Below are 19,733 nucleotides of genomic sequence, written 5' to 3' on the forward strand. Positions count from 1 at the left end.
TTATTTCTTTACTAGGTTTAAATTCTCCTGAAAGTTATGGGTACAAGTTTTAAGCTTATTTCGTCCTAATCAGAGATACTGTATGTGAGTTCTGATTAAGTAGCTCAGGAAATGGCATTGTTCTGTATAACAAGTCCTGGAAATAGTCCTATTTTAGAATCCTAACACTGAAATAAACTTTTAAGCTATATCCCAGTAAACCCTTGGGTAAATATAGAAAAGCAACTTCCTATATGGGCCATATGTGACGTGTTATCTATTTCTTAAATATGTTTTCATTTACCCAGTGCTTCTTCACTAATTCTTCTGGTTATTTGGGGGAAGTAGCCGGCTAGTCTACTCTTCCACTGAAATACAATAACAGGGACTATATCCAACATTATCTGAGGGCACCCTGCTCATATAGAGTTATTTTCTTTCTCCTTCCTCTACAGCCTTCCATCTGCCTTGACTCTGCTCCAAGAGATGCCTCTTATTCCTCTACAACACATGTGTGGCACCCATGGATTTGCAATGGGAATATTTTTTCTACTTTAGTCTACAATTTACATGTATTTTATTTATCAAATGTATATGGCTACCCATCTCAGAATGGCGTACAGCAAAAAAAAAAAAAAAAAAAAAAAGTAGCACATATCCTGAAACCATTATAAATCATAAATACATTCTATCCAACAATGTAAGAACGGTAACCTCAGAGAAAGGACTAGTTTCCCACTCAAAAACAAACAAACAAAAAAAAACAGCACATCAAATGTGCAAAAGCTTAAGGGAAATTTTAGGGTGCTTTGGGTAACTGCAAATATTTAAATCTTTTAAAACACATAAAAAATTGGTGTTGAAACATTAGTATCTGAATAGTACAAGTGTTAAGCTGTTCCTTAAAGTAGCTGTGAAATTTCATAGCTGAGAATTACTTTCCCTGCTGGATGTCATTTGTCACCAAATGTTAACGCAGGTGGCCAACTCACCCAAACACAAATGTTTCTCATTGGAAAATTGTTATAGTTGATAAGTTCTTCAACTGTGGTGCACATTAGAATTTTGTGATGAAAATGTTTTCTACTTGATCAATTTTGTCATCAGGCTCCAGGATTCACTTATCTGGATATTCCTTCAGAAAACAATTAGGATGCCTGCTCCAATATCGGCCTTCTAAAGTTTGGAGCCTGTCTTACATCACAGGGACAGTTCTGTATTTAAAAGTAAATTGCAACATGAGTGGGTTTACTTTTACAATCTTCTTGGCAACGTTCTTTGCTATCCCTGTCTTATGGATCAAGGCTAAGGAATCAATGAAGTGGGTTGAGTTGAAAAGTCAGATGCAGCTTCCTGCTGCCTGAGCAGGATGGACAATGTCAAGAATCCAGCTTAGGTTGGGAACTCCTATTAGTTGCAATCATTCACTTTATAATTGCACAAAAAGATAGGAGACATTCTTCTGATTTTTCGTGCAAGGAAAATTCTTTAAAATAAAGCGAGAGTGCAAGAAGTACTATACCCCCCATTTTCTTTCCAAAGAAGAGAAGAATATTAGAGGCTGGACTGTACACAGGACTTCTAAGAGCTGCTCTACAAAGTGTATTAATGCAAACCAAGTACAGATAATGCATAACTTACAACCATTCACTCAGTGACAATTTGAAGTTACAATGACATTGTAAAAAGTGACTTACGACCATTTTTCTCACAACTGTTGTGAGAAGACATGTTGTGCAGCATCTTGATGGTCACAGGATCAAAATTTGGACACTTAGCAACTGACATGTGTTTATGAAGGTTGCGGTGTTCAGGGGTCATGGGATTTCCTTTTGCAACTTTCCGACAAGCAAAGTCAGTGAGGAAACCAGATTCACTTAACAAGCAGTGATTCACTTAACAACTGTGGCAAGAAAGGCAGTAAAATGGGGCAAAACTCACTTAATTGTCTTGCTTACCAACAGAAATATTGGGCTCATTTGTGGTTGTAAGCCGAGGATTACTTGTACTTCTTTTCAAACCATTAAAGCAGACTTTTCTTCTGCAAGATTCAGGTGGATCTTTTGAACATTGTCCACAATTATCTGCATATGCATACACAAACAATATTTCATCAGAGCTGGAACTGCCAATGAAACAAAGCCGCTGTGCTTTTACATTCTTCAGAAGGGTGTAAGGATAGGCTTCAATGCAACAGTATAATCCCAAGAAATTAAAACAGAGGTCACACAATAATGCCCTTGGAGAAATTTTTCCTTCAGAAACATATTTCTGAAATTTCTGCTCTAATACATCTAAGAACCCTTGACTGGTCACGTCAAACATTACCTGAACAGGGAATATCAAACATTTGTTCCTCCTAAAAAATGTGGGAGTTCAAATTTTAGCTTATTTCTTTTTTCACCCACTTCTTAAAAACTATTGGAGTACCTATTGCAAATAAATTAAGCAAGTAAACATAAAAGCACAAGGTAAAGAGAACATTTTATTTAATCAAAAGTAATCGTGCCAAAGAAAAAGCACTGTGAAAGTTCACTGCTGTCACTCTGCTTAAGCCAAAATGACTAGTGCTGGATATTCTGAAGTTTACCTATTATTTTGCACTTCATTCTGCAATCAAATAGCTCAAGGCAAACTGAGGCAACTGCAAATAAAACTCTGCTACTTCTCTTGAGCAGCTCTTTTCAGGGCACGCTGCCAATTAAGATTGAAAAACTTATTTTTTTTTTCACACAATAAAATATCTGATGTTTCTTGGCATACTCTTTATTTATATGGATCACCTGGCAATTATTTCTTATACCTGCATTTAGAAACCTAAAAAACTCCAAAGGGTTGCTTATCTAGCATCTTAACAGACATGTTCCAGATGCAGTACTAATCATGCACAATGGCTTAGATAACTTCATAAGTGAATTCATAAGATGAGATACAGCAGTTCTGCACATCCCTGGGGCTTCATCTTTTGCCTCTGGACTTAGAGAAATGAGGCACAAAGGACAACTTCTGTAATGGTGCACATCCTAAATACAGGTTATGTAACATCTTGATCATTTATCTTCTAAATTTAGTGAAATTTCAACTCTTCAACTCCCAAATTCTAAAGTTTATTTATTTTCTCTTTGTTTTGAAAAAGAACAAGTACCATTTTAATAAATAGTGACCAAAACCTTTCCCCTATGTATTTGAGTATGCAAATTAACCGAAACAATAAACATTTGGGTGGCATTTATATTTAAGAAATGAAATTATCTAATGGCAATAACAATTTCATTTCAGGATGTAAATTTTTATTCTTTTAGGTATAGTCTTCAAACAAAAAAATAATAAATGCAGATTACCACATTTGCTCAATTAAACCAACCAATGAATGATAGGATTAAGCCTGCATTGTGAATATGACAATGCAGGCTTCCTGCATTGTCACCTAAGTGACCTTCCAGAGTCACTTAGGTGGAATAGGCAGTATAGAAATTTAATAAATAAAAATTTATTTATTTATATTATTTATTATCAGACTTATATGCCGCCCTTTCTCCACAAGGACTCAGGGCGGCTCACAGCAATAAACAACAACAAGTCCAATTAAAATTCAACAATAAAAACTAAAATTCCCATTAAAACCCCATTCAGTTCAGGCCAGCTTGGTGAAACAGCCATGTTTTAAGGTCACGGCGGAAGGAGCGAAGGTTGGGGGCTACCCGGAGCTTCAAGGGGAGCTGATTCCAGAGGGTAGGTGTGCCCATAGAGAAGGCTTGCTCCTTAGGGCCGTCAGCCGACATTATGTGGCCAATGGGACCCCAAGCAGGTCCTCTCTATGTGAGCGCACGGGGCGATGGGGAGCTGTTGTTGGCCGCAGGTGATCTGCCAAATACCCCGGGCCTAAGCCATGTAGGGCTTTATAGGTAATCACCAGCACCTTGAACCTCACCCGGTGGGCAACAGGTAACCAATGCAGGTCACGCAGGAGGGGTGTGACATGGGAACATCGGGGCACTGCATCACTACCCGCGCAGCCGCATTCTGCACCAGCTGAAGCCTCCGAGTGGTTTTCAAGGGCAGCCCCATGTAGAGAGCGTTGCAATAGTCAATCCAACAACAATATCCAACAACAATTCCCACCCTCTAATATTAGCGAGTACTGTAGCTTAGCCTGTCAGTGCTAGAGAGGCCTATAGTTGTAGGCCTCAGATTGAAGCTATCTGGGCTCAAGGCGTTAGTTTGATTAATGCTGTGTGCGGGAATTTGGCTGGCCATTCGGTTTTCCAAATCTCCTCTACTTGAAGCTTTTCATTTAGTCCCCCTGAGTTTCAAGTTCCTCCTTAGAAATTCTACCACAGCTTCTCTTAACCTCAAGAAGGCTTATGCTGCAAGCAATCCACACAGGAGTAACGATTTAATTCCCCCTCAACCCATACTCTGTAGTAATATTCAGCTGAACCCGTGAATCCCATTCTAGAGTTGAATGTATAGCTACTGCAGACAGAAGTATCAGACATTGTTGCCACAATGTTTACAAGGCAAGAAAACCTGGATCAACTTTTGAATCATTGCTTAGAAGCTCACCAAAATAGCAAAGGTTAAATTCAGAAAGCCTGAATAAAAGTACATCAGTAGTTTCCAGCAAACCTTGGCAGATATAAGAATCAGAAAGAATAGTTCCATTGTAAATGATGCATTGTATATGCACACCAGTTTTTGGTTTTAAAATTCAGTGGACTCTTAGATATCAATGACCACATCAGTTACCAATCTTTGGACTATTAGTAGATAAAATTCTTCAAGCAACAGAATGTCAGGATTTACGGTATATATTCACCTGTTAGTCAATATGTCATAAAGAATAAAGTGGAACTATCCAAGGTTCAAGATCTGCAATCCAAATTGTTAACTTAGAAAGAAATCCTACTCCCAAGGATATGTTCAAAGGATTGAACTTTTATATTCTTATGGCCATATTGGCTTTTGTCATACAAGAGGTTTCAAAGCCAATGCCAATAACTTCCATTTAGCTTCCATTTGCCATGGACCAACCCATAATGGTAACATCAACCTGCCAATCAAATACAATCCCAGTTAGATGATGCCCCACCCAGTTTATTACCCAGAGGCCTACCTGCAGCTCCTTCTCTGAATACTTCTGAGGATTTTTGCTTCCTTGGCTCTTCTTCCGAAGCTTCTTTAATTCACCCTGGCATTTCTCTACTCCGTCCCCTTTATTCCTTTGCTCGGTCTGGTACTTCTTTAGTGCAGCCTGAAACATGGAAGATGTGTGGGAGTGCTGAATAGCTGAAATAATAATACGCTGAAGACATGGGCAGAGATTTCCCCTGTGGGTAATGAGCATAGTTTATATGCTTCCTGCAGGCAGAAAGGTCTCAACCTCACACCTGCTGTAGAGGACATGTTTTGAATGAGGGTGCATTGATTAGAAACAAAAGCTGTCTTCCTTTGGGACATGCCAAGAAAGCATTTCCCATGAGTCCCGGGACTCTAATTCCAATACACAATTCAATACACAGTGCAACCCTTTTCCCCCCAAGACTATGTAAATCTCCTTTTTTAAAAAAAATAAATAAATGAGAATCCTGATGGATTTAATTTAAATCACAAGCATCCTTACAAATAAGCAATGATTAAAGCATAATTTGTCTGAATAAAATTATCTTGAATAAATGTTTTTTTCTTACAGTACTTATTCCAATGCTTATTCAAATGAACTTGAATAAACACTCCTCTTAATCTGCACCTTGCAAAAACAGATTAAGGCACCTGCCAGTTCTTGCAAACTCATACCTACTACAAGCGAAGTTTATAGTTTTGCTCACTGTCAAGTAGCTGAACTTTGGTAGCTTCATAGTGCCATGTTAATAACCAGAGGTGGGCTTCACTTAATTTAACAACCGGTTCGCCCCAGCACCAAAAATGTGAGCATGCATGTGCTTTGCTTGCGCACGTGCTTGCACACATGCACACAGCTTAAAAAACGCAGCTAAATAGGACAGCATGGCACCAGGGTGGGTGCCCGCAGGTCACAACTACATGTTCCCCCGAATCGGAGCGAACCGGCTGAATCCCACCCCTGTTAATAACTACATAGCTAGTAATCCAATTTATATTCAATAAAAGTTGCTTGATACTTACACTTAGATACCGTGAATCTAGCTCTACTTTCTGCTCAAGTTGTGTTAGTAGTTCATTGTGGAAGGACTTCAGCTGAGAAGTGAATCGAACAAGCATAAATATTAATCATTGGAGGAAAACTATAAATAAAAACAGATAATCTATATTAAGATACCAAACTAATCATTACAAGTGGATGATAACAGAAAACAGAATGGCAGATAAATATAGTAAAATGAAATGAAATAAAGTAATAAAGCAATAATGGATAATTGGCATAACAAACAAACAGTTGTAAGTAACATGGTTGAATTCTTCTTTAGAGGACAATTTTTGAAGATATTCTCTATCTGGAGACTACTTGATTCAATTCTGCCTTGAAAATAAAGAAGCATAAGACATAAAATAAGAGTTTCTCATTTCTAGTTAGTAGCTGGAGAGAAAACAGAGAAGGCATGTAGGTCATCTGTTAACCAACTTCCCACTAGGCTGGGATTCAACATATATTTCTATGTAAAATAATCTCCATTTCTTATTCTTTTGAGTAAAGCCTAATTGGCCACTCTACTTATAGGTCAAGGCATAATTAAGGACATACCTCTCCTAATTCATCAAGAAGCTACTTGAAACCAGTCAGATTTCTTGGACATTTCAAAAGCCAGCACATGACTTGCAATTTTGTTTGGCCCACAATTTATTCAATTGAGGTCCCTATTCTTACTTAAAGGACTTGGCAGCTATTCTACAGCAGATGTGTTTCAATTTTAAATCCACGTGTATCAAAGGCTCTGCAGGCTGTCCCTTGGCCAGGCTCTGCAAAAAAGACAAGTTAATAAGAACACAAGTGCTTACCATCTCTTCTAACTGATTTTGAATCTGTCTATGGACTTCAGCCATCTGGAACAGAACATCCCCTGGAAAAAGTAAGACAAAAGAAGAGAGACTAAATTAAAAAAAAAATCTAAGAGACTGTTCTGTATCAACCTTCTCTTCCCCTCCATCCTAACTGCAGCCTTAGTTAACCGTTTCCCTTTGCTGAAAAAAGGAAAACTTATTTCAAGGATTCATTTAAGACTAATTTAGATTAGAAGTGAATATACAACAGTGGCATCCAGCCAGGAGAATGAAGACAGGAAAAGTAGATATTGATCCTTGATGCCTGGCTGGTGTGTTACAATAAACAATGTAAAACATAGTGTAATATGCAATTGAAGCTGCTCTGACTTGCTTAATAAACTATGATTTACGTCTTGGTTTAGTTTACATGTGACTGCAACCAGTGCATGTTTTGCTCAGGCTAGCAGATGGCCATTTCTTTCCAAACATTGCAATAGCTAAGGATCTTGTGCCTTGTGTTTATTGATGAATTCCCAAGAGAGGCAATAAAGGCAACACAGTTTTTTGCAAGTTATTTATTCCCTTGGAACCTCTCTTTCAGATCTTCAAGCAAATGAATTTTCCTAGAGGAGACACAGAGTCAACATTGGCCTCTCCCCCAGAGAAAAAAAAGATCTAGAAAGTTAACCCTTTAAAGTTTTGCTAAATAAAGGACATCTGCCACTGCTCCCCCCAAATGCTTCCCATTTAGCAGGAGCTATTTGACACCAGTTGCCTTTTAAAGAATAGTGGCTCCTTTCAAATATTAGGCATGTCTGCTATGGAAATATCTACAATCTCTGATAATAGTTACTGCTAGCTAATTATATTCCATTTAAGGAGAAAAAATGTTTGAAGCAGAACAGTAACATAATACCTTTATAAAGATGGGTGCAATTTATATAAATATTGGAACGCTGCAATATATAGGACAACCTGAAAAACTAGTAAATATCAAAATGTGCATCTTGGAATTTTGTTGTTCTGTTTACAATTGAACAATATGCTTAAAATTTGTGCACTGTGAAAACTACCAGTATGTACCAAAATGTTAAATTTAGGAAAAATATATATAAAAGTACTTGCAAAAATGTACAGATAGATCAGATGTGTACATTAAACATGTTCATGAAAATACATGTACAAATATTTCTGCAGACATTTTGAAGTTTTGGATGGATGGATGGATGGATGGATGGATGGATGGATGGATGGCGAGGTTGCCAAATAGAATTTGCAGTCAGTGAAATGAAAAAAATCCAGTAAAAATACATTTGAATTACATGTTAGTCTTGACAAGAATTTAGTTTTAAAAAAAATCTTCACAAAGTAATGAGTTCTGGAGGTCTGCAAAATTCTTCCAATTGTATTTTCAACAAAATAATATAAGAAAGTAGAAAGCGCACACTAAGCATGGATATGGTGAAAATCCTGCACAGTTTGTCACAGATTTATACAGGCATAGTTGGATTTTGGATATTGAACCCAGTTGCCTCAGAACCCAAATGTAAGCATCCCAAACAGATGGCTATCTAGTCTGACCCTGAACATATCCATTTCCTTTCCTACACTATTGGTTCCACTGCTCCTCTTCTTGCTAGGAATATTTTTTTTTTCCTACCATTCAATTAGAATTTGTCTTCCAGTAACTTAACTCCATTATTCCATGTTCTGCACTTTGACAGGTTAGAGAACAGATTATGGAGCTTCTTCTATGTGGCATTCTTTCAGGTGTTTGAAGTGAGCTATTTATCTTCCCCATCCTCTCAAAGTTAAGTATGCCTTATATCTACAACCTCTTTTCCTAGCCTCTTATGAAACTTGGTTCATCCTGTTTTCCCTTTCCTCAACATGTTCGTTTAATCTGATTCCTTATCAATGCTTAAAAACAAATGCAAGATGTAAGGTAGATCGGATAAACACAGAATATAGTAATTATTTCCCATGATCTGGAAACTATATGTCTGTTCTTAATGCCCTAGAGCAGTGATGGCGAATCTTTTCAGCACCGGGAAAAGGGAGCGCACAGGTGCATGTGTGTGGCACCAAGTGCCAAAAAGGAAACACTTCGCGCACACACGCAAAGCAGGGCAGCAACCAGGAAGAGGAGATGCCCAGAGGGCATGCGCACGCTGGATAAAGTACTTCCACTTTCTGGCACATGCATGCACGCCAGCCAGCAAGTCTTCCGGTTACTGCCATGCATGCGCACACGCCAATCAGCTGGCCAGCGCGCATGCTCATGCCGGAAAACAGAACACCAGCTCTTCTGGTTTCTGGCACTGCTGCATGCACAAAGGCCAGCTGATTGGTGTGTGCGCATGCGAGCCAGAAACCCAGAAGAGGAACGGGCAACACTGCGTGCGCCAGGTGACATGGGTCCACATGCCACTTCGGGCACGCATGCCATAGGTTTGCTATCACAGCCCTAGAAGTTAGAGTTTTGGGGCAGGATTAAAACTGTTTTTATTGGAAGTTTCAAGAAGTGTTATGAGATATTTTATGCCATCGCTGGAATAAAGAGCTTGTATGTACTGACTTAAGGCTTGTTTTAATTAGTGTGCATTAAGTTACATAGTTAACATAAGAAATTTAGCTTCATCATGACACTGTAGATCAGAATCAACAATAGTATGACTTTGAATCAACTAATGTATACTGAGAACCACATCTGTTCTTAACCAATTCATGGTGATTTCTAGTTCAGGTAGTCCTTGACTTACAACTATTCCTTTAGTGACAGTTTAAAGTAGCCATCGCTGGCTATTGGGGGCGAGTTACTGGTCCCCACGGAGAGGGCTCGCAACTTGGGCATCCTCCTGGATGCACAGCTGTCTTTAGAAGAGCATATGACAGCCATGGCCAGGGGGGCTTTTTATCAGGTTCGCCCGATTCACCAGTTGCGTCCCTTTCTGGATCAGGACACCTTACGCACAGGCACTCGTCACTTCCCGCCTGGACTACTGCAATGCTCTCTACATGGGGCTCCCCTTGAGGAGCACCCGGAGGCTCCAACTGGTGCAGAATGCAGCCGCGCGGGAGATTATGGGAGCGATGGGGCGCTCCCATGTGACACCCCTCCTACGCGAGCTGCATTGGCTTCCGGTGGTCTTCTGGGTGCGCTTCAAGGTGTTGGTTACCACCTTTAAAGCACTCCATGGCATTGGGCCTGGGTATTTATGGGACCGCCTTCTGCTGCCGATAGCCTCCCACCGGCCAGTTCGCTCCCACAGAGAGGGACTCCTCAGGGTGCCGTCAGCCAGGCAATGTCGGCTGGCGACCCCCAGAGGGAGGGCCTTCTCTGTGGCAGCACCTGCCCTCTGGAACAATCTGCCCTCGGAGATACGTAGGATACCAGATCTCCGTGCTTTTCGCCGTGCCCTCAAAACTTTTCTATTTCATCAAGCTGGGCTGGTGTAAACCCCCCTCTTAGATATTTTTAATTGTAATGGATTTTAGTTGGGAGGTTTTAAATTTTGGGCCAAAATCTGTTTAATTCTTTTAAAATTTTAAATTTTGTATTGGGGTGTTTTTTTATTCTTGGCTATGCACCGCCCTGAGTCCAGCAGGAGAAGGGCAGTATAAAAATTTAATAAAATAAATAAATAAATAAATAAATAAATAAATAAATAAATAAATAAATAAATAAATACATAAATACATACATACATACATACATACATACATACATACATACATACATACAATGGCATTCAAAAAAGTGACTTTTTTTTCACACTTACAACTATTGCAGCATCTCCATAGTCACAATAATCAAAATTTGGACACTTGGCAACTGGCTCATATTTATGATGGTTGCAGGGTCCTGAGGTCATGTGATCACCTTTTGCAACCTTGTGACAAGCAAAATCAATGGGGAAGCCAGATTTATTTAACAACTGTGTTACTAACTTAACAACTACAGGGGTTCACTTAATAATGGTGGCAAGAAAGGCCCCAAAATGGGGCAAAACTCACTTAGCTGTCTCACTTAGCAACAAAATTTTGGGCTCAATTATAGTTGTTGTAAGTCAAGGACTACCTGTAATTACCACAATCTTTTCAAGCTCCTTATAGAATGATTGTTTTATGATCTGCTTTAGAAACATACCGGATAATATTATTATCTGACTAATCTACAGTTTCTCCAATCCTGCTTTTTCTGCGTTTTAAAGAAAGGGACATTTGTTCTTTGCAATTGTCTTCATCTGTTCTCCAGGATTTCTCAGAAATACAAGGTACATCCAGATCATCACCAAGTATTTTTAGTGCTCTAGACCGACAGAGATATAAACACATTCAGAGTGAAGAGATATTCCCTGATGATATATTTGGTACTCCCAAACGTGTCTTGAATGTAGTTCTTAGACTAGAAGCAGAGCTGATTAGAGTAGATACAAGAGCTTAGCTGGTTATATTTATTTATTGGTTTAAATTCAGCTATCACCCCCTCATCCCCATTGCTCTATTCGGTTTTAAATGATACCTTTCAATCAACTGTGGATGAAGTTCCTTACTTTCACGTGGCCTCTCCCCCCGACTTTATTTAAACTTGGCTGGTCTCATGTAAAAAAACCCTAATAGCTAAATAAGTACTTGAAATTGAGTTGCAGTGTAATTTGAACTGATTTCCAGCTTTTGCACAATTAGTCAGAAAGATATGGCTCTTTGTCTTTACTCACTGACTCATCTGAACTACTGGTGGGCTTTATAGGAGTTGCTGGAATGAGTTCAGTATTGTCATAGGGCAGATATTGCAATCTTCCTGTAACGTATCATCTCTATCCATGTAGTATACAAAAGGTAGAATCAATTGCATACGTTCTTTTACATTGTAGGATTTATATCATATTGTGCCAAAACTATATTGCTCTCCTCTTAACAGCAATCCCTAGTCAATCCGGTATTTCCTATGTTGATTTCCTGCTTGCTGACATTGCAAAAAAAGTGTTATTTGGTAACAAGATTCCTGCAGGGGATCTGCAGTAGAAAATAAGATAGATTGCTTTGTATGCTTTTCCATTGTTTATTTACTAGGCCTTTTTTCTATTCCTTTTCTTTTATCTTGTTGATGGCTTGCTATAAGAATATAATAGAACTTAAATTGAATTGGCTATCAATCACAGCTTCTATCAATTATAAGCTTCAACCCTGCTCCTTCATCCTGCTCAGCGCAATTATCTAACAGAACCCAAAGCGTCTTTTCAGGAAAGACTGAGCCAAAACAGGATTTGAATAGTTCAGCCTTTTTATTATTTCATCTTAGCATTTTGCCATTTTTCCCACTTCCTTTTATTTTTAACAAATTTCTGTTGTTCGGTTAATTTTAGCTTCCTACCACCAGTTCCATAGCGGAACTAACATCATAAGAATGACATACTCATGTAACATTTCACTTAACAGCCACATTGCTTAGTGATGGAGTTACCAATTTGAACTGTGGTTGGTAAGTGAGGACTATCTTTACTACTTCTTTGAAAGATCTGCAATTTGTTGTTAGAAAGCCTTATCAACATTTTTTCCTTGGTTGCTTAGATGATGATAGACATCAGCTATAGCAGAGGTCTTCAAATTTGACAGCTGTAAGACTTGTGGACTTCAACTCCTAGAATTCTCCAGCCAGCTATGCTATGCTATGCTATGATGGCTGGAGAATTCTGGGAGTTGAAGTCCACAAGTCTTAAAGTTGCCAAGTTTGAAGACCTCTGAGCTACAGTATTGCATATATTTATGCTAGACTTATTTAATCTAGATGCTCTTTTCAGTTTTACTAACTTTGGGTCTTTTTATTTTATAGTGCAATTCCTCTTCCTTTTCTATTTTTTTCTCTTCCTTCTGAATACATTCTTCAGCCATGAGAATCACCCCATTAGGTCACCCCTGCGTTTATTAAATTATGTAAGATGAATTGGAAGAGTTATTAAGCAGACTTAATTAGGTGAGACTAACAGCAAGGAATCTATGCCTCTTCAGATGTTACTTAACCGTAATTCCTAGCAGCTCCACCCAGCATGGTTAAGAAACTGCAAACAAATATTGACTTACTGCTCAACAACATTTGGAGGGCCACTAATTCCCTGACCTGAATGTGCAATGCAGAAAAAGATGCAGGTTGATGAGCTAGGGAACAAGAGCTGATGTCCAGGGCATGTAGGGCATGTCAAATTTTTCCACTTTCAATTTTCAAACATTAGGGTGCTCAAAAGTTGTGACATGCCTTGAGGATTGAAAAAATATTTTGGTTACTTTAATATAATTTAGATGTGCTTGGTTAAGTAACTACATAAATATCATTTCATAAACTTGAGGACTACCTGTACTGAGTAAACAGGTAAAAAGGTCTTTGGGGGGGAAATGCCATAGGTTTATTTCTTCAAAATACCAACAACATTTTCTGATTATTACAGTCACAGGGGACTCTACAGTTCTGTTATTTACACGAAGCACCTAATTAGATCCCCATTTTGGAAATGTGCATATCATACTTTTATAAGTGTTCTGCACCAATGAGTTTTCTGTTATTGTTTTTGATACAATTTATATTATTAAATTATACACACACACACACATACACACACTGTATTCTGAGGCCTTTCCAGTTGTGGCTGTATTCTTGTTAGAACTGAGAAAGATAATCTGGATAAATCAGGGCCAACATTTGGATTACAAGGCCAAAACGATCACTACTAAATTAATGCCTCATTCAAACCATTATAGTTGTAGAAAAGGGGAAGGGATTGGTTTTGGGTAGGTTTCTTACACATTTTCCTGTAAAAAGAAAGAGAATCCGAACTAGAGTGTATTGTTTCTCTGTGTCATATGATATACGTGGATATGTGGGTATATGCATACTTTTTAATTTATTTATTTATTTTGTCATGTTTATGTAGTGTATATTGGAGGTGGCGACCCTTTGAGAGCTGTAAGCTACGAAATTTCATTTTAATGTATGCCGATCAGTGTACATTTAAAGTGACGATAAAGTTATTCTAATCCATTTTAAGGAGAATTACTCTATTTTTCTCAGGGAATGGCTTCAGCAGATGGACAGGAACTTCCCCCTCCTTTTCCTCCAGACTTTTCCTCCCTTTTGTTTATACCACGAGATTCTAAACATTTCCTACCTCTAGACTAGCACCATGATAAAGCCTGTGAGCCAACAGATCTCCAGTTTCAAATCTAATCTCCATCACAGATTTACCAGATTGTCTATTGTCAAGCTTTTACTTCCTTTCAACTCTTCCTTGAAAGATGAAATATTAAATCATCATCATTTTGATCACTAAAAAAAAAAGTTTAATAATCAATATTTAAAGTATAGCTAGCAACAATAGGCCTCAAAAAACTGCAGATGAGCACAGCTATCCCATGAGCCACAGAGACATTTTCCCACTTGTTCATCAGATTTATTTATTTGGAGGCTTACGAATAAAAATAAATAAAAAGGAGATATGATATGACATATGACAGTGTTGGCGAACCTTTTCGGCACAGAGTGCCGAAAGGGGAGCATGCACATGCATGCGGGGGAGCACTGGAAACTGGAAGAGCAGCTCCCTGGCGTGCACACATGGGAGCGCTAGAAAATGGAAGAGAAGTTCCCTGGCACACATGCCGGCTGGCTGGCCGGCACGCATATGCATGCTGGAAACCAGAAGCTCAGCTTCCTGGTGCACGCATGCACGCCAGGGAGCGGCTCTTCCAGTTTCCGGCACTCCCGCGCGTGCAAAGACCAGCTGGATGGCGCACATGTGTGCACTGAAACCCAGAAGAGCAACAGGCGACAGCTGGTGTACCCAGAGAGATGGCTCTGCATGCCCCTTCCAGCATGCATGCCATAGGTTCGCCATCATGGACATATTTATTTATTTATTTATTTATTTATTTATTTATTTATTTATTTATTTATTTATTTATTTTTCATATTTGTATACCGCCCTACTCCCGAGGGACTCAGGGCGGTGAACAGCCATAAATAAATACAAAGACATACAAAAGTTAAAAACTATTAAAAAAAACAGATTAAATAATTTAGGTTTAGGTTCAAAGATTAAAACATCCAAATTTATCTAAAAGAGATTTAAAAGCCAATTTAAAAGCCAATTTAAAGGCCAGTTTAAAAGGGAGAGTTAGGCCAGACCAATGTTTTTAGGGCGCGGCGGAAGATGCATAGGTCTTGGATCCTCCGTATCTCCGGGGGGAGCTCGTTCCAGATGGCAGGTGCCCCCACAGAGAAGGCTCTCCCCCTGGGGGCCGCCAGTCGACATTGTTTGGCTGACGGCACCCCGAGGAGCCCCTCTCTATGGGAACGAACTGGTCGGTGAGAGGCTACTGGTGGCAGGAGGCGGTCTCGTAAGTACCCTGGTCCTGAGCCATGGAGCACTCTAAAGGTAGCAACCAAAACCTTGAAGCGCACCCGGAAGACCACCGGGAGCCAGTGCAGCTCGCGCAGAAGGGGGGTCACATGAGAGCGCCACATTGCACCCGTCACCACCCGCGCGGCCGCATTCTGGACCAGTTGGGAGTCTCATATCATATGAGATATGATAACAAGCGACTGATATCAAAAACCAAACTAACCAAAGAGGCTCAACTACTCCCTTTTTCCAAAGTCTGGGAAAACAACCAAGTCGTCAGCAGTTTGAGGAAAGTCAAAAGGGTGGGAGCAGTAGGAAACTCTGTTGGGCCACAAACAGGGCCTCCAACTCCCAGCTTCTCAAATCTGTCCCAGTAGGATACCACGGTCAATGATATCAAAAGCCATTGTGTGATCAAGGAACCCCAGGATGGATGCCCCACCATCCAGGCTCCACCATAAATAATCCACAAGTGGAACCAATGCTATCTATGTAGTGGATGCCGGGCTAAAACCTGACTAAAACATATCAGGATAATCCACTTCCTCCCCAGGTCCTTTGGAGTTGCAGCATTTAAGGAAGATGACCCTGGCAGAAATATGCAAGAATTGTTATCTAGGCAAAAGGGGTTGAAACACATTTGAACTTCTAATAAACAATACAAAATTTGGAAATGGCTCAGGCAGACAGCTCCCTAATTCACTGAAGGATAGGAAGCTGGGGAAGGTATAGCTATTATAGCCAATCTCAGTAAAGGTAGATTTAGCCTTCCTGTGGAGGTGATTTCCTGTGCTGGTTTGCATAGCAGGGCTGACAGGAGCTGAAGTCTGACCACCTTACCACTTTCCTCAAAAATTGAGGGTTTGAAGACTGGATGGAAATTATCCAAGATGGTTGGGTCCAGTGATGACCTCCTTAAGGAGGTGGTACACAGTGGTGGGTTTCACCAGGTGCAACAACCGGTTCGCTGCGTGCGCTGCTTCTGTGCATGCACATTACGACTGAAAGTTACCTTCTACTGAATCCAGAGTGAGTAAAACATCAGCTGGCTTAAGACAAAAGAAATATAGGTAGGTTAAAGCGCAGGGGCGGGTGGGCCCATCTGATCATTGGAGCAAACCGGTTTGCTCTCAGCTGATCATCGGAACTACCGGTATGCCCGAACCAGTTAGAACTGGCTGAATCCCACCCCTGATGGTACACCATGGTCTCCTTGAAGGCTGAGGGAACTAATCAGTCATGCAGAAAAGCAGACAACACAGCATGGGCCCAACCATGCCCATTAGCCACCCAGAGCCTCTTCAATAATGAAATGAGCAGCATATAAATGTAATAAATAAAATAAAATAAAATAATGAAATGAAATGATATAGTGGCATTAACAGGTTTGGCTCTAATCAACAGGTAGCCAAGTTCACAACTGGGGAACCATGTCCACTTACTTAGGAGTCACAGAGTCAAACTCCCTTCGCTTTATTCAAAATTATAATATTATAATTATATGTTGCTCTATTGAAAGCTGAAGGAACTGCAAGAAAACTTTCAGTTTAACAAAACCAACCAGCATGTGTTTTTTCAATTCTTTCCAAGAGTAATGACAGAAATAGCATTACCAGTATAAAACTCAAGAGCATTTGTGCATGCAAAATGTTTCAAATCTGAAACACCTCAAATTCAAAACGCCTCGCTTTGAACTCAGAACAGCTTTTTCAGACTTGAAACTCACCATTTCAATCATCTTGGAAGTGTTTTGAGCTAGAAATAGCTCTGGAAACCTTTCCACAATTATCAAAACAGCCTGCTTCAAATTTGAAACAATTGTTTCAAACTTGAACCAGGCTATTTCAAAATTGCAGCTACTCAAAATTCAAAACATTTTGCCCAACCCTGTTTAAGATGCTACTGCCTCTCTTCTGACATTGGACACTTGAGGGGAATGCTAGAAACATTCACTATGACCCTTATGTCTTTGAGATTATGCAAAATCCTGCAGCAAAAAAACCTATGGGAACTTTATCACTCTCTACCCAATGCATCTCATCAAATCTGGCCAGCCTTCGCATACACACATGTACAGCCATAATTCTTTTCTCCCAATACCCTTGTGAATTATGCATGCTCCCTAGGTTTTTGAAGAGTCCACTGGAATTGTGCAGCCATTAAGTTTAAATAATACATTATAAATAATGTATAATGCTTATGGATTATAAATATATAATTATAATGTATTATATATTACTTATAATTGTATGTTGTCATTATATGTTAATTAATACTAAATAACATGTTTTAAAGGAAACAACAACTTATTCTGTCCCTGAACAAGGTGTATATTTTTACATTATCAGCATTTCCAATCAATCCTCACAGGGCAGTCCAAAAGTGATCCATTACCATCTTCATTTCTGACCATCTTCAAACCCAGAGAACACATTTAATCATTCAGTGCTCATCATCTAGCTAACAGGAGACTGCAAAAACTACAGCCCAATCTCTGTCCTAGCCTTTGACTACTACCAGCTGTGGAGTAACAAAACCCCATCAGGCAGAAATCTAAAGAAAGGTAGTCTACTATACTGAAGGACTGAGAGGTGCTGTGATTGTGCAAGGCCCAAAGTATTTCTTCAATCATTTTCAAGGGATCGGTTGCTATGGAGATGGGGCAGGTTAATGCTAAACAGTGCAGAAGAGAGAGACCAATGCCAGGAGCAGGACATTGGACCTTATAGGGGGCACAGGCAGAGGGGGGGAAAAGGCTGGTCTGATCCTGTACTCAAAGGAAGAATGAGAAATAATTCTCCCCCTCCTTCCCATGAGAAAATCCGCAAGGCTGCAGAACTGTGGGACTTCAAAGGCAAAGACTAGCTCTGCAGTGATTTACTAGAGCATGGAATCAAAATTAAAATGACTGATCCCTCAGACATATGTTATTCAGTTATCTAGTTATTTATTAAATTTATTGGCTCCCCATCTTACTAAAGAGAAACTAGTTAATCAGTGATGTCCAGTGAAAAAAAAATGCCCAAATCATGCAAAATACTGCTGTGGAAAGGTTATACTTAGATACTCACATTACCTAATTCACACTCTATATTCAATTCACAAATTCATCATGGAATTTGGGTGAGGCAGAACTCAAGCTATAGATCTGTGTCATTATCCCTTCATGACCACCATTGCTTTTCTTTCTTTCTTTCTTTCTTTCTTTCTTTCTTTCTTTCTTTCTTTCTTTCTTTCTTTCTTTCTTTCTTTTTCTTTCTTTCTTTCTTCTCTTTCTTTCTTTCTTTCTTTCTTTTTCTTTCTCTCTCTCTCTCTCTCTTTCTTTCTTTCTTCTCCTGAGAAATTGTCATCCAGCAAGATACAGCCAAGAAGATGCAGAATGAGTGTGCTTTTGTGCATATACACAAACATGTGTGCACACACACACAGACACACATATATTTAACATCTCCTGCCAGACTTGCTTCTATCAAGCCTTGTACTTAAAAGCTTTCCATTTTTCCAGATTAGAAATATATTCCCAGCCATAAATTTAACCTAGCCGGTCTATGAGGACAACAATATGAAGCTCACCAGGGAATTTAGGTTTGCCTTCATTGGTTAAGAGCTCTAAGGACTGTTCTAATGGCCCAACTCCTCCCTCCTGCTCCAAAATTTCAATGACTGAGCTTCCCCAGCTCCTACTTGAAGCAGCCTGTCAAATTACCTCTCTAAATCAGAACTCATTTAGCTAAGTTAAGTTAAGGATGTGTCACAGTTGTGTGATAAAGCATATATCTCCAGCACTAATGTTACAGATTTGTTCTCTGGATGCACTAATAAATACGGTTCCGGAGAATCACCATTTCCTGAGGTGAAATAAATATTTGCAATCTTTTGGGACTTTGGGCCTTAAGATCATATCATGACCGCCATAGAGGAGGAATGGCTAATCACAAGATATACACTGACCAGAAGGTAAACATCACTAATTTACAAGGGAACATCCTGGGAGTTATTACTGCTGGTAGGAGTTAGGAGTTAAGATGTTCCCTTGCAGCTTACATTTCTCTTTTTATTTGTTAGATTTACATACACCTTTCCTTCAGGAGTTCAAGACAGCCCAAATAACACTTCCCCATCCATTTTTATTCCCACAACATCCCTATGAAGTGATGGCTGGATTGTGAGAAACTAACTACTCCATAGTCACCTTGGGAGTTAGTGAGGGTGGTTTAGTGAAATCCTCTGTGGTTTGCCACTGGTTCATTGCCCGTGCATGTGCAGTGCGTACCAAATGCACGCTGCACATGTGCATACACAGTGCATGCACAGTGCATGCCAAATGCACACTGTGTGCACATGCGCGGTGTGCAGCAAATGCATGCTGCTTACGCATGCACAGTGTGCACCAAATAT

At 39.5% G+C, this 19,733-nt stretch overlaps 1 protein-coding gene across 1 annotated transcript in view; it reads right to left on the reverse strand.

Annotated features, from left to right (window-relative positions):
* The window catches only part of BAIAP2 (BAR/IMD domain containing adaptor protein 2), a 183,160-nt gene that overhangs the window by 66,192 nt on the left and 97,235 nt on the right, over nt 1-19,733 (reverse strand). Inside the window, exons 4-6 of the mRNA XM_034412786.3 lie at nt 6,955-7,016; nt 6,124-6,195; nt 5,096-5,233 (exon numbers count right to left, since the gene is read on the reverse strand). Of these exons, the coding sequence (XP_034268677.2) occupies nt 5,096-5,233; nt 6,124-6,195; nt 6,955-7,016 (272 nt within the window). The remainder of the gene's footprint in view (nt 1-5,095; nt 5,234-6,123; nt 6,196-6,954; nt 7,017-19,733) is intronic.

This window comes from Pantherophis guttatus, chromosome 2, assembly GCF_059756535.1.
Source record: "Pantherophis guttatus breed Tessera chromosome 2, ASM5975653v1, whole genome shotgun sequence".
In the NCBI taxonomy this organism is placed as follows: domain Eukaryota; kingdom Metazoa; phylum Chordata; class Lepidosauria; order Squamata; family Colubridae; genus Pantherophis; species Pantherophis guttatus.